This window comes from Carcharhinus amblyrhynchos, unplaced genomic scaffold (assembly GCF_965287045.1).
Source record: "Carcharhinus amblyrhynchos unplaced genomic scaffold, sCarAmb.v2.hapA chromosome_1053, whole genome shotgun sequence".
NCBI classification, from domain to species: Eukaryota; Metazoa; Chordata; class Chondrichthyes; order Carcharhiniformes; family Carcharhinidae; genus Carcharhinus; species Carcharhinus amblyrhynchos.
In genome coordinates this window covers 27,572-43,194 of record NW_027650793.1, presented here as the reverse complement: position 1 = coordinate 43,194, position 15,623 = coordinate 27,572, and the positions used below count along the sequence as shown (strand labels likewise).

Sequence of the window (15,623 nt, the reverse complement as noted above, 5' to 3'; positions counted from 1 at the left end):
TCTCTCTCCTCCCTCTCTCTCTCTCCTCCCTCTCTCTCTCTCCCCCCTCTCTCTCTCTCCCCCCTCTCTCTCTCTCCCCCCTCTCTCTCTCTCCCCCCTCTCTCTCTCTCCCCCCTCTCTCTCTCTCCCCCTCTCTCTCTCTCCCCCCTCTCTCTCTCTCCCCCCTCTCTCTCTCTCCCCCCTCTCTCTCTCTCCCTCTCTCCCGTCTCCTCTCCTCCCTCTCCCCCCCCTCCACCCTCTCTCTCTCCCCCATCTCCTCCCTCTCCCTCCCCCCTCCCTCTCTCGTTCTCCCCTCTCCTCCCTCTCTCTCTCTCTCCCTCTCTCTCCCCCCCCTCCCTCTCTCTCTCCCCCTCTCTCCCTCTCTCCTCCCCCCTCCCTCTCTCTTTCTCCCCTCTCCCCCTCTCTCTCTCCCTTCTCTCTCTTCTCTCCCCCCCTCCCTCTCTCTCCTCTCTCTCTCTCTCTCCTCTTCCCCCCCCCCCTCTTTCTCCCCCCTCTCTCTCTCCCCCCCCCCGCCCCCCGCTCTCTCTCTCTCTCTCTCCCGGTGGGGATTTGACTGAAGCACAACCCTCCACCCTGCTAGCAAAGTGTTAATCCTTCCAGTTTGACATCTGTTATTATAGCTGGGAGCTGTGGAAGTCAGGTAGGAGTTGGCAGGACTGGAACTGTTTGGCAAACATCGAGGAATTCCAAACTGTGGCGAGAGTGAGAGAGAGAGAGACAGACAGAGAGAGCAGGAGATAGACAGAAAGGGGCACAGACGGAGAGAGAACAGGAGAAACAGGGAGAGAAGAGAGCCAGAGAGAGAGAGCTAGACGGAGAGACAGACAGGGGCTAGAGAGAGAGATAGAGACCGTGACAGAGAGAGAGAGATAGAAGAGGGAGGGAGAGAAAGACAGATCAAGACACACACACACACACACACACACACACACACACAGAGGGAGAGAGAGAGGAGACAGTGTGTTAGAAAGAGAGACGGAGAGAGATAAAGGCAGAAAGAGCAACTTTTCCGCAGATCAATCTACATGAAGCAGTGCAGTAATCCCTAGCCGTTAGTGGAGTGAATATTTTCTGGCCAGCCAGCACTGAGTGCTTTCCCTGTCCTTCTCTGGCACTCTGCGAAGCTTCCTCTGGTAAGTACCTCTTTACACACATAACCAACCTTCTCCCTGGCAGCACGGGCACTTCAAAGGAGCTCTTTCTCAGCAAGGCTTTCTGTTTCTCCCCTCCCCTCCCCTCTGAAAAGAAGGAATTTTACCGTGTGCACGATCCTGGGTTCGATCCCCGACTGTAAAAACAGGATGAGAATGAACAGGAAGGCACTGTGGTTTGGAGGGATAGAGATTGCCCACAGAGACTCGAGCCGCCCCTCCCTCACTTCGAGATGTTTCAATCCATTAGCTTATTACTGTCACAAGGTGCTTTACATTAACACCGCAATGAAGTTACTGTGAAAATCCCCCAGTCGCCCACACTCCTGTTCGGAATTTTAACACCCTAACCAGCACGCCTTTCAGACTGTGGGAGGAAACCCACGCAGACACGGGGAGAACGTACAGACCCACACACATTCTTCAAGTTCAAAAAGGAATGAAATTACATAATGCCACCCTGCCCTAGGCCACTGTGCTGCCTCTCCCTGACCTTCTCCCAACATCATCTCTTTCCGTAGGTGGAGAAGATTTTTTAGAATCCATAAAATCCCGAAAAAGCAGGAGGAGGCCATTCAGCCCATCAGGTCTGCACCCACAACAATCCCATCCAGGCCGTATTCCTGTTACCCCATACATTTATCCTGCTAATACACCAGGAGCAATTTAGCATGGCCAATCCATCTAACCTACACAACTTACCATAACACAACTCCCTGGTAGGAACAATCAGTGGAGATAAGGTTTCCACTGAACACCAGGACCAGAAGGAACTGGACAATGATGGAAGAGGGCTGAATCTGGCAGATGCAGTTCCACGATGTGTGTTTTTGCAGAATGTTAAAGAGAGGGCTTGGACCAGATACAATGCTGACATTTCCCATATCTTCTTGTAGCAATTACTCCAGTCTGGTGTGGGATGATATTGGATCCACTCTGTATCTAACCCCGTGCTGTACCTGTCCTGGGAGTGTTTGATGGGGGGACAGTGCAGAGGGAGCTTTACTCTGTATCTAACCCCGTGCTGTACCTGTCCTGGGAGTGTTTGATGGGGGACAGTGTAGAGGGAGCTTTACTCTGTATCTAACCCCGTGCTGTACCTGTCCTGGGAGTGTTTGATGGGGGGACAGTGTAGAGGGAGCTTTACTCTGTATCTAACCCCGTGCTGTACCTGTCCTGGGAGTGTTTGATAGGACAGTGTAGAGGGAGCTTTACTCTGTATCTAACCCCGTGCTGTACCTGTCCTGGGAGTGTTTGATGGGGGGACAGTGTAGAGGGAGGTATCTAACCCCGTGCTGTACCTGTCCTGGGAGTGTTTGATGGGGGGACAGTGTAGAGGGAGCTTTACTCTGTATCTAACCCCGTGCTGTACCTGTCCTGGGAGTGTTTGAGGGGGGGACAGTGTAGAGGGAGCTTTACTCTGTATCTAACCCCGTGCTGTACCTGTCCTGGGAGTGTTTGATGGGGACAGTGTAGAGAGAGCTTTACTCTGTATCTAACCCTGTGCTGTACCTGTCCTGGGAGTGTTTGATGGGGGGGACAGTGTAGAGGGAGCTTTACTCTGTATCTAACCCTGTGCTGTACCTGTCCTGGGAGTGTTTGATGGGGGGACAGTGTAGAGGGAGCTTTACTCTGTATCTAACCCCGTGCTGTACCTGTCCTGGGAGTGTTTGATGGGGGGACAGTGTAGAGGGAGCTTTACTCTGTATCTAACCCCGTGCTGTACCTGTCCTGGGAGTGTTTGATGGGGGGGACAGTGTAGAGGGAGCTTTACTCTGTATCTAACCCCGTGCTGTACCTGTCCTGGGAGTGTTTGATGGAGGGACAGTGTAGAGGGAGCTTTACTCTGTATCTAACCCTGTGCTGTACCTGTCCTGGGAGTGTTTGATGGGGGGACAGTGTAGAGGGAGCTTTACTCTGTATCTAACCCCGTGCTGTACCTGTCCTGGGAGTGTTTGATGGGGGGACAGTGTAGAGGGAGCTTTACTCTGTATCTAACCCCGTGCTGTACCTGTCCTGGGAGTGTTTGATGGGGGGACAGTGTAGAGGGAGCTGTTTCTGTATCTAACCCCGTGCTGTACCTGTCCTGGGAGTGTTTGATGGGGGACAGTGTAGAGGGAGCTTTACTCTGTATCTAACCCCGTGCTGTACCTGTCCTGGGAGTGTTTGATGGGGGGACAGTGTAGAGGGAGCTGTTTCTGTATCTAACCCCGTGCTGTACCTGTCCTGGGAGTGTTTGATGGGGGGACAGTGTAGAGGGAGCTGTTTCTGTATCTAACCCCGTGCTGTACCTGTCCTGGGAGTGTTTGATGGGGGACAGTGTAGAGGGAGCTTTACTCTGTATCTAACCCCGTGCTGTACCTGTCCTGGGAGTGTTTGATGGGGGACAGTGTAGAGGGAGCTTTACTCTGTATCTAACCCCGTGCTGTACCTGTCCTGGGAGTGTTTGATGGGGGGACAGTGTAGAGGGAGCTGTTTCTGTATCTAACCCTGTGTAGTTGGGTTGAGTCAGAGGGGACAAGGTCAATGGGGACTGCATTGGGCTTGATGGCCTGAATGGCCTTCTCCTGCTCCTATTTGGAAGTAGATAGTGGTTGTTTGTGCTGAGTGCAGCCTGGGTGCTGGTCTGTACTTGCTTGAGGTGTGAGACAGAGAGTGGATTCCTGTCAGTTCAGCATTCCCTGTTTATGCTGATGGTGCACTGATTCCCAGTGCCACAGGGTGATGAGGAAGACTAGCCACCACATGCCCAGAGGCTGTGCGCCAAGCTGTGCGGGCAGGATGCCAGCAGAGGAGGGTGACCCGCTCACCCTCGCAACCAAGCCTGGCTTTAAAAATAACGTGTTCTGCCATCCTCCTTCCCTCCCTCTCCGCGCCCCCCACCCAACCATAAAAATGCTGCCTTGCTCTTGTAAACGAATCAAACACAACCTCAATCGCCTCCCTCAGCCGGTTGGTGCACAGCAAGATCCCAGTTGGCTGTTGGACGCACGAGCGCTCCCCTGGGTCCCAAGGTCCCGGCCCTCTTCCCCTCCTGGATCTGGTTGGCACCCGGAGGTCAAAGGTCATGCATTAAGGGGTTGGGCTGGTGGGGGAGGGGGTTACAGGGTGGGCAGTCATGGGTGGACCCCCCCCCCCCCCCCCCCACCACCCCACAGTGGTCGAGGAATGGGCACCCTCCCCGGTGCCCGCCTGCGCCCGGATCAAGAGTTTTACTGCAGTTATACAGGGTGTTGGTGAGGCCACACCTGGAGTATTGTGGACAGTTTTGGTCTCCTTATCTGAGGAAGGATGTCCTTGCTATAGAGAGAGCACAGCGAGGGTTTACCAGGCTGATTCCTGGGATGGCAGGTCTGTCATATGAGGAGAGACTGAGTGGGTTAGGATTATATTCACTGGAGTTTAGAAGAGTGAGAGGGGATCTGATAGAAACTTATAAAATTCTAACAGGGTCAGACAGGGTAGATTCAGAAAGAATGTTCCCCATGGTGGGGGGAGCCCAGAACTAGGGGGTCAGAGTTTGAGGATTCGGGGTAAACCTTTTAGAACTGAGGTGAGGGGAAATTTCTTCACCCAGAGAGTGGTGAAATAGTAGGAGGCACAGTGACACAGTGGGTTAGCACTGCTCCCTCACAGAGCCAGGGACCCGGGTTCGATTCCCGGGGACACGGTGACACAGTGGGTTAACACTGCTGTCTCACAGTGCCAGGGACCCGGGTTCGATTCCCAGGGGCACGGTGACACAGTGGGTTAACACTGCTGCCTCACAGCGCCAGGGACCCGGGTTCGATTCCCGGGGGCACGGTGACACAGTGGGTTAACACTGCGCTCACAGAGCCAGGGACCCGGGTTCGATTCCCGGGGGCACGGTGACACAGTGGGTTAACACTGCTGTCTCACAGCGCCAGGGACCCGGGTTCGATTCCCGGGGGCACGGTGACACAGTGGGTTAACACTGCTGTCTCACAGCGCCAGGGACCCGGGTTCGATTCCCGGGGACACGGTGACACAGTGGGTTAACACTGCTGCCTCACAGAGCCAGGGACCCGGGTTCGATTCCCGGGGGCACGGTGACACAGTGGGTTAACACTGCTGTCTCACAGCGCCAGGGACCCGGGTTCGATTCCCGGGGGCACGGTGACACAGTGGGTTAACACTGCTGTCTCACAGCGCCAGGGACCCGGGTTCGATTCCCGGGGGCACGGTGACACAGTGGGTTAACACTGCTGCCTCACAGAGCCAGGGACCCGGGTTCGATTCCCGGGGACACGGTGACACAGTGGGTTAACACTGCTGTCTCACAGAGCCAGGGACCCGGGTTCGATTCCCGGGGGCACGGTGACACAGTGGGTTAACACTGCTGTCTCACAGCGCCAGGGACCCGGGTTCGATTCCCGGGGGGCACGGTGACACAGTGGGTTAACACTGCTGTCTCACAGTGCCAGGGACCCGGGTTCGATTCCCGGGGACACGGTGACACAGTGGGTTAACACTGCTGTCTCACAGAGCCAGGGACCTGGGTTCGATTCCCGGGGACACGGTGACACAGTGGGTTAACACTGCTGTCTCACAGCGCCAGGGACCCGGGTTCGATTCCCGGGGACACGGTGACACAGTGGGTTAACACTGCTGTCTCACAGAGCCAGGGACCCGGGTTCGATTCCCGGGGGCACGGTGACACAGTGGGTTAACACTGCTGTCTCACAGAGCCAGGGACCCGGGTTCGATTCCCGGGGGCACGGTGACACAGTGGGTTAACACTGCTGCCTCACAGCGCCAGGGACCCGGGTTCGATTCCGGGGCACGGTGACACAGTGGGTTAACACTGCTGCCTCACAGAGCCAGGGACCCGGGTTCGATTCCCGGGGACACGGTGACACAGTGGGTTAACACTGCTGTCTCACAGTGCCAGGGACCCGGGTTCGATTCCCGGGGACACGGTGACACAGTGGGTTAACACTGCTGTCTCACAGAGCCAGGGACCTGGGTTCGATTCCCGGGGACACGGTGACACAGTGGGTTAACACTGCTGTCTCACAGAGCCAGGGACCCGGGTTCGATTCCCGGGGGCACGGTGACACAGTGGGTTAACACTGCTGTCTCACAGAGCCAGGGACCCGGGTTCGATTCCCGGGGGCACGGTGACACAGTGGGTTAACACTGCTGCCTCACAGCGCCAGGGACCCGGGTTCGATTCCCGGGGGCACGGTGACACAGTGGGTTAACACTGCCGTCTCACAGAGCCAGGGACCCGGGTTCGATTCCCGGGGGCACGGTGACACAGTGGGTTAACACTGCTGTCTCACAGCGCCAGGGACCCGGGTTCGATTCCCGGGGGCACGGTGACACAGTGGGTTAACACTGCTGTCTCACAGAGCCAGGGACCCGGGTTCGATTCCCGGGGGCACGGTGACACAGTGGGTTAACACTGCTGTCTCACAGAGCCAGGGACCCGGGTTCGATTCCCGGGGACACGGTGACACAGTGGGTTAACACTGCTGCCTCACAGCGCCAGGGACCCGGGTTCGATTCCCGGGGGCACGGTGACACAGTGGGTTAACACTGCTGTCTCGCAGTGCCAGGGACCCGGGTTCGATTCCCGGGGGCACGGTGACACAGTGGGTTAACACTGCTGTCTCACAGAGCCAGGGACCTGGGTTCGATTCCCGGGGGCACGGTGACACAGTGGGTTAACACTGCTGCCTCACAGCGCCAGGGACCCGGGTTCGATTCCCGGGGGCACGGTGACACAGTGGGTTAACACTGCTGTCTCACAGAGCCAGGGACCTGGGTTCGATTCCCGGGGGCACGGTGACACAGTGGGTTAACACTGCTGTCTCACAGCGCCAGGGACCCGGGTTCGATTCCCGGGGGCACGGTGACACAGTGGGTTAACACTGCTGCCTCACAGCGCCAGGGACCCGGGTTCGATTCCCGGGGGCACGGTGACACAGTGGGTTAACACTGCTGTCTCACAGTGCCAGGGACCCGGGTTCGATTCCCGGGGGCACGGTGACACAGTGGGTTAACACTGCTGCCTCACAGCGCCAGGGACCCGGGTTCGATTCCCGGGGGCACGGTGACACAGTGGGTTAACACTGCTGTCTCACAGAGCCAGGGACCCGGGTTCGATTCCCGGGGGCACGGTGACACAGTGGGTTAACACTGCTGCCTCACAGCGCCAGGGACCCGGGTTCGATTCCCTGCTCGGGTCACTGTCTGTGTGGAGTCTGCACATTCTCCCCGTGTCTGTGTGGGTTTCGTCCGGGTGATCCGGTTTCCTCCCACAGAGTGGTGGAATTCATGAGCATAGAAAGTAGTTGAAGACAAAACATTGTGTGATTGCAAGAAAAAAAGTGAAGTTTCTTTATTAGTGCCACAAGTAAAGCTTACATTAACACTGCATTGAAGTTACTGTGAAAATCCCCTCGTTGCTACACTCTGGCACCTGTTCGAGTTACACTGACGGAGAATTTAGCACAGCCAATGCACCCTAACCAGCACGTCTTTCAGACTTTCGGAGGAAACCCACACAGACACGGGGAGAACATACAGACTCTGCGCAGACAGTGACCCAAGCCAGGAATCAAACCCGGGTCCCTGGCGCTGTGAAGCTAACCCACTGTGCCACCGTGACACAAATTAGATATAATTCTTGGGGCTAAAGGGAGCGAGGGGGATACGGGCAAGGGGGATACGGGCGAGGGCGAAGGGAAAAATCAGGATATTGAATCTGAGAAAAAAACAGAAAATGCTGGAAAATCTCAGTGGGTCTGACAGTCTCTGTGGAGAGAGAATAGAGTAAGAAGTCTCACAACACCAGGTTAAAATTCAACAGGTTTATTTGGTAGTAAACACCACTAGCTTTCGGGGCTCTGTCCCTTTGTCAGGTGAGTGGGGAGTTCTGTTCACAGACAGGGTATATAAAGACACACACTCAGTTTACAGAATACTGATTAGAATGTGAGTCTTTACAGTTAATCAAGTCTTAAAGATACAGACAGTGTGAATGGAGAGAGGGATAAGCACAGGTTAAGGAGATGTGTATTATCTCCAGACAGGACAGTAAGTGAGATTTTGTATGGGAGTTACAGATAGTGTGACATGAACCCAAGATCCCAGTTGAGGCTATCCTCGTGTGTGGAACTTGGCTATCAGTCTCTGCTCAGCGACTCTGCGCTGTCGTGTGTCGTGAAGGCCGCCTTGGAGAATGCTTACCCGAAGGTCAGAGGCTGAATGCCCGTGACCACTGAAGTGTTCGCCAACAGGAAGGGAACAGTCTTGCCTGGTGATTGTCGAGCGATGTTCATTCATCCGTTGTCGTAGCGTCTGCATGGTCTCCCCAGTGTACCGTGCTTCGGGACATCCTTTCCTGCAGCGTATCAGGTAGACAATGTTGGCCGAGTTGCAAGAGTATTTACCGTGTACCTGGTGGATGGTATTCTCACGTGTGATGATGGTATCCATGTCGATGATCTGGCATGTCTTGCAGAGGTTGCTGTGACAGGGTTGTGTGGTGTTGTGGCCACTGTTCTCCTGAAGGCTGGGTAGTTTCCTGCGGACAGTGGTCTGTTTGAGGTTGTGTGGTTGTTTGAAGGCAAGAAGTGGGGGTGTGGGGATGGCCTTGGCGAGATGTTCGTCTTCATCAATGATATGTTGAAGACTCCGGAGAAGATGTCGTAGCTTCTCCGCTCCGGGGAAGTACTGGACGACGAAGGGTACTCTGTCCACTGTGTCCCGTGTTTGTCTTCTGAGGAGATCGGTGCGGTTTATCGCTGTGGCCCATCGGAACTGCCGATCGATGAGTCGAGCGCCATATCCTGTTCTTAAGAGGGCATCTTTCAGCTTCTGGAGGTGTCTGTCACGATCCTCCTCATCTGAGCAAATCCTGTGCATACAGAGGGCTTGTCCGTAGGGGATGGCTTCTTTAACGTGTTTAGGGTGGAAGCTGGAGAAGTGGAGCATTGTGAGGTTATCCGTGGGCTTGCGGTAAAGTGAGGTGCTGAGGTGACCGTCCTTAATGGAGATGCGTGTGTCCAAGAATGTAACCGATTCCGGAGAGTAGTCCATGGTGAGTCTGATGGTGGGGTGGAACTTGTTGATGTCATCATATAGTTGTTTCAGTGATTGTTCACCATGAGGCCAAAGGAAGACAACATCATCGATGTATCTAGTGTATAGCATTGGTTGAAGGTCCTGTGCAGTGAGGAAGTCTTGTTCGAGCCTGTGCATGAAGATGTTGGTATATTGAGGTGTGAATTTGGTCCCCATGGCTGTTCCGTGTGTCTGGATGAAGAACTGGTTGTTGACGGTGAAGAACACCATCCACCAGGTACATGGTACATACTCTTCAGACTCTGCCAACATTGTCTACCTGATACGCTGCAGGAAAGGATGTCCCGAAGCATGGTACATTGGGGAGACCATGCAGACGCTACGACAACGGATGAATGAACATCGCTCGACAATCACCAGGCAAGACTGTTCCCTTCCAGTTGGTGAACACTTCAGCAGTCACGGGTATTCAGCCTCTGATCTCCGGGTAAGCGTTCTCCAAGGTGGCCTTCACGACACATGACAGCGCAGAGTCGCTGAGCAGAGACTGATAGCCAAGTTCCACACACGAGGACGACCTCAACTGGGATCTTGGGTTCATGTCACACTATCTGTAACTCCCATACAAAATCTCACTTACTGTCCTGTCTGGAGACAATACACATCTCTTTAACCTGTGCTTATCCTCTCTCCATTCACACTGTATCTTTAAGACTTGATTAACTGTAAAGACTCACATTCTAATCAGTATTCTGTAAACTGAGTGTGTGTCTTTATATACCCTGTCTGTGAACAGGACTCCCCACTCGCCTGACAAAGGGGCAGAGGCCCGAAAGCTAGTGGTGTTTACTACCAAATAAACCTGTTGGATTTTAACCTGGTGTTGTGAGACTTCTTACTGTGTTTACCCCAGTCCAACACCGACATCTCCACATCATGACTACCATCGACAGAGAGAATAGAGCCAATGTTTCCAGTCTGGATGACCCTTCGTCAGAGCTGAGATTTACAGTCCTAGAGGTTTACAACATGGAAACAGGCCCTTCGGCCCAACTTGTCCATGCTGCCCAGTTTTTAACCACTAAGCTAATCCTAATTGCCCACATTTGGTCCATATCCCTCTATACCCATCTTACCCGTGTAACTGTCTAAATGCTTTTTAAAAGACAGAATTGTACCCACCTCTACTACTACCTCTGGCAGCTCGTTCCAGACACTCACCACCCTCTGGGTGAAAATTGCCCCTCTGGACCCTTTTGTATCTCTCCCCTCTCACCTTAAACCTCTGCCCTCTAGTTTTAGATTCCCCTACCTTTGGGAAAAGATATTGACTATCTAGCTGATCTGTGCCCCTCATTATTTTATAGATCTCTATAAGATCACCCCTCAGCCTCCTACACTCCAGAGAAAAAAGTCCCAGTCTATCCCAGCCTCTCCTTATAACTCAATCCATCAAGTCCCGGTAGCATCCTAGTAAATCTTTTCTACACTCTTTCTAGTTTAATAATATCCTTTCTACAATAGGGTGACCAGAACGGTACACAGTATTCCAAGTAAACCAAAAGTTTAAAGTTTATTTATTAGTGTCACAAGTAAGGTTTACATTATCACTGCAATAAAGTAACTGTGAAAATCCCCCAGTCGCCAAACTCCGGCGCCTGTCTGGGTTACACTGAGGTAGAATTTAGCACCTAACCTGCATGTCTTTCGGACTGTGGGAGCAAACTGGAGCACCCGGAGGAAACCCACGCAGGCACGGAGAGGACTACGTACAAATTCTGCACAGACAGTGACCCAAGCTGGGAATCGAACCCGGGTCCCTGGCTCTGTGAGACAGCAGTGCTAACCCACAGTGTCACCGTGCCCCCGGGAATCGAACCCGGGTCCCTGGCACTGTGAGACAGCAGTGTTAACCCACTGTGTCACCGTGCCCCCGGGAATCGAACCGGGTCCCTGGCGCTGTGAGACAGCAGTGTTAACCCACTGTGTCACCGTGCCCCCGGGAATCGAACCCGGGTCCCTGGCGCTGTGAGACAGCAGTGTTAACCCACTGTGTCACCGTGCCCCCGGGAATCGAACCCGGGTCCCTGGCTCTGTGAGACAGCAGTGTTAACCCACTGTGTCACCGTGCCCCCGGGAATCGAACCCGGGTCCCTGGCTCTGTGAGACAGCAGTGTTAACCCACTGTGTCACCGTGCCCCCGGGAATCGAACCCGGGTCCCTGGCTCTGTGAGACAGCAGTGTTAACCCACTGTGTCACCGTGCCCCCGGGAATCGAACCCGGGTCCCTGGCGCTGTGAGACAGCAGTGCTATCCCACTGTGTCACCGTGCCCCCGGGAATCGAACCCGGGTCCCTGGCTCTGTGAGACAGCAGTGTTAACCCACTGTGTCACCGTGCCCCCGGGAATCGAACCCGGGTCCCTGGCTCTGTGAGACAGCAGTGTTAACCCACTGTGTCACCGTGCCCCCGGGAATCGAACCCGGGTCCCTGGCGCTGTGAGACAGCAGTGCTATCCCACTGTGTCACCGTGCCCCCGGGAATCGAACCCGGGTCCCTGGCGCTGTGAGACAGCAGTGCTATCCCACTGTGTCACCGTGCCCCCGGGAATCGAACCCGGGTCCCTGGCGCTGTGAGACAGCAGTGCTAACCCACTGTGTCACCGTGCCCCCGGGAATCGAACCCGGGTCCCTGGCGCTGTGAGACAGCAGTGCTAACCCACTGTGTCACCGTGCCCCCGGGAATCGAACCCGGGTCCCTGGCGCTGTGAGACAGCAGTGTTAACCCACTGTGTCACCGTGCCCCCGGGAATCGAACCCGGGTCCCTGGCACTGTGAGACAGCAGTGTTAACCCACTGTGTCACCGTGTCCCCGGGAATCGAACCCGGGTCCCTGGCTCTGTGAGACAGCAGTGTTAACCCACTGTGTCACCGTGCCCCCGGGAATCGAACCCGGGTCCCTGGCGCTGTGAGACAGCAGTGTTAACCCACTGTGTCACCGTGCCCCCGGGAATCGAACCCGGGTCCCTGGCGCTGTGAGACAGCAGTGTTAACCCACTGTGTCACCGTGCCCCCGGGAATCGAACCCGGGTCCCTGGCTCTGTGAGACAGCAGTGTTAACCCACTGTGTCACCGTGCCCCCGGGAATCGAACCCGGGTCCCTGGCTCTGTGAGACAGCAGTGTTAACCCACTGTGTCACCGTGCCCCCCGGGAATCGAACCCGGGTCCCTGGCTCTGTGAGACAGCAGTGTTAACCCACTGTGTCACCGTGCCCCCGGGAATCGAACCCGGGTCCCTGGCTCTGTGAGACAGCAGTGTTAACCCACTGTGTCACCGTGTCCCCGGGAATCGAACCCAGGTCCCTGGCGCTGTGAGACAGCAGTGTTAACCCACTGTGTCACCGTGAAGAAATGAGATCTAGCTCTTGGGGCTAAAGGGATTGAGGGATATCGTGTCGGGGAGGGAAGGGGATGGAATCGGGATACTGAATTTGAGGCAGGAGCAGAAAATGCTGGAAAATCTCAGCAGGTCTGACAGCATGTGTGGGGAGAGAATGGAGCCAGTGTTTCCAGTCTGGATAACCCTTCGTCAGAGCTGAGACTGGTTGGTCAGAATGAACAGCAGAGCAGGCTCGAAGGGCCGAATGGTCTCCTCCTCCTAGTTTCTACGTCTGGTGAAGGGCAGCGGTGTCCAGCTGTCTGCACGGGTTGTGGGTCACATTTGGGCATGTTCTGTCCCCCATTATTCACCATGTATCTCCTCCCCTTTCTCCCTTCCCTCTGGCTCTGGTTTCAGGGTCCTCAGTCCGTAGGCAACTGGAGCTCACGATGCTGTTCCTGATTCTGCTGCTGCTTCACCCTCTGCCCACCGCGATTTCACAGCAAGTTGATGAAGCTGTCACCTACATGGTAAGATCCAACCTTCCTGCTCCCAAACACCATGGCAACCGCCGGCCACACTGCTTCCCCTCTGAGAGGGCCATAGGCCAGGGCTCAGACAAGGCTGCACGTCTCCCACAGAGACAGTCCCAGAGCCAAGGAGGGAGGCCTGACTCCAGGAGATTGCACTCCCTCCTGGCTCAGTGCTGAGGGAGTGCCGCACTGTGGGAGGGTCGGTGCTGAGGGAGCGCCGCACTGCGGGAGGGTCAGTGCTGAGGGAGCGCCGCACTGTGGGAGGGTCGGTGCTGAGGAGCGCCGCACTGTGGGAGGGTCGGTGCTGAGGGAGCGCCGCACTGTGGGAGGGTCAGTGCTGAGGGAGCGCCGCACTGTGGGAGGGTCAGTGCTGAGGGAGCGCCGCACTGTGGGAGGGTCGGTGCTGAGGGAGCGCCGCACTGTGGGAGGGTCAGTGCTGAGGGAGCGCCGCACTGCGGGAGGGTCAGTGCTGAGGGAGTGCCGCACTGTGGGAGGGTCGGTGCTGAGGGAGCGCCGCACTGTGGGAGGGTCGGTGCCGAGGGAGTGCCGCACTGTGGGAGGGTCAGTGCCGAGGGAGCGCCGCACTGTGGGAGGGTCAGTGCTGAGGGAGCGCCACACTGCCAGAGATGCTATATTTAGTGGCAGGGTGAGACCCCTCCCTGCTGCCAGTGTTGGTCTGGAGTTTAGTGGCTGACGGCTGAAGAGGAGGGTAAGTGGCAGCCAGAGCCTTGTGTGTCTGAGGGGAGGGAGTGAGAGCGCTGGAACTCTGTACTTGGCAGACGGAGGTGTCACTGCCGTGGGGCTGGGTTTGTGACCCGGGCCTTGCTCTAACCAGCAGCACAGGGAGTTAGAGTCTGTATGGAGTGAGTGAGGGCCGAGGGAGTGGAGCAGGCTCCGAGTGTTCCCTCCCCTGGGAGGGATGTTGACTGTTCTATTCTCAGAGCCAGTGTCAACACATGGCCAGCATTTGGAATGTATCAGTGCAGCAAAATATCCCCCTGCTTTACCCTGGCCGGGCACTTGTCCTTTGGCTCGATGTCTGATCTCCTCCCTCCCTCCCTCCTCCCTCCCTCCCTCCCTCCCTCCTTCACTCCTCCCTCCTCCCTCCCCCTCCTCCTCCCTCCCTCCTCCTTCACTCCTCCCTCCCTCCCTCCCTCCTTCACTCCTCCCTCCCTCCCTCCCTCCTTCACTCCTCCCTCCCTCCCTCCCTCCTTCACTCCTCCCTCCCTCCCTCCCTCCTTCACTCCTCCCTCCCTCCCTCCCTCCTTCACTCCTCCTCCCTCCCTCCCTCCTTCACTCCTCCCTCCCTCCCTCCCTCCTTCACTCCTCCCTCCCTCCTTCACTCCTCCCTCCCTCCCTCCCTCCTTCACTCCTCCCTCCCTCCCTCCCTCCTTCACTCCTCCCTCCCTCCCTCCCTCCTTCACTCCTCCCTCCCTCCCTCCCTCCTTCACTCCTCCCTCCCTCCCTCCCTCCCTCCCTCCTTCACTCCTCCCTCCCTCCCTCCCTCCCTCCCTCCTTCACTCCTCCCTCCCTCCCTCCTTCACTCCTCCCTCCCTCCCTCCTTCACTCCTCCCTCCCTCCCTCCCTCCCTCCTTCACTCCTCCCTCCCTCCCTCCCTCCTTCACTCCTCCCTCCCTCACTCCTCCCTCCCTCCCTCCCTCCTTCCCTCCCTCCCTCCTTCACGCCTCCCTCCCTCCTTCACGCCTCCCTCCCTCCTTCACTCCTCCCTCCCTCACCCTCCCCTCTCTCACCCACCCTCCCTCCCTCCCTCCCCTCCCTCCCTCCCTCCCCTCCCTCCCTCCCCTCCCTCCCTCCATCCCTCCCTCCCTCACCCTCCCCCTCACCCTCCCCCCCTCCCCCCTCCCCCATCCCTCCCTTCCTCACCCTCCCCTCACCCTCCTCCCTCCCCTCCTCCCTCCTCCCCCTCCCTCCTCCCCCTCCTCCCTCCCTCCCCCTCCTCCCTCCTCCCTCCTCCCCCCTCCTCCCTCCTCCTCCCCTCCTCCCCCTCCTCCCTCCTCCCCCCTCCTCCCTCCTCCCTCCTCCCCCTCCCCTCCTCCCCCTCCTCCCTCCTCCCCCTCCCCTCCTCCCTCCTCCCCCTCCTCCCTCCTCCCCCTCCTCCCTCTCCCCTCCTCCCTCTCCCCTCCTCCCTCTCCCCTCCTCCCTCCTCCCCTCCTCCCTCCTCCCTCCTCCCCCCCTCCTCCCTCCTCCCCCTCCTCCCTCCTCCCTCCTCCCCCTCCCTCCCTCCTCCCCCTCATCCCTCCTCCCTCATCCCTCCTCCCCTCCTCCCTCATCCCTCCTCCCCCTCCTCCCTCCTCCCCCTCATCCCTCCTCCCTCATCCCTCCTCCCCTCCTCCCTCATCCCTCCTCCCCCTCCTCCCTCCTCCCTCATCCCTCCTCCCCTCCTCCCTCATCCCTCCTCCCCTCCTCCCTCATCCCCCTCCCCTCTCCTCCCCTTTCCCCCCTCCTCCCCTCTCCCCGTTCCCTCCCCCTCTGATTTGTTGGTGTTT

The 15,623-nt window shown here is 57.0% G+C and overlaps 1 protein-coding gene across 1 annotated transcript in view; it reads left to right on the top strand.

Annotated features, from left to right (window-relative positions):
- Window positions 1-553: 553 nt before the first annotated feature.
- The window catches only part of LOC145340475 (EGF-containing fibulin-like extracellular matrix protein 2), a gene marked incomplete at its 3' end in the record, with an annotated part of 41,568 nt that continues 26,498 nt past the window's right edge, over window positions 554-15,623 (top strand). The window contains exons 1-2 of the mRNA XM_080184944.1: window positions 554-1,133; window positions 13,001-13,113. Of these exons, the coding sequence (XP_080041070.1) occupies window positions 13,033-13,113 (81 nt within the window). The remainder of the gene's footprint in view (window positions 1,134-13,000; window positions 13,114-15,623) is intronic.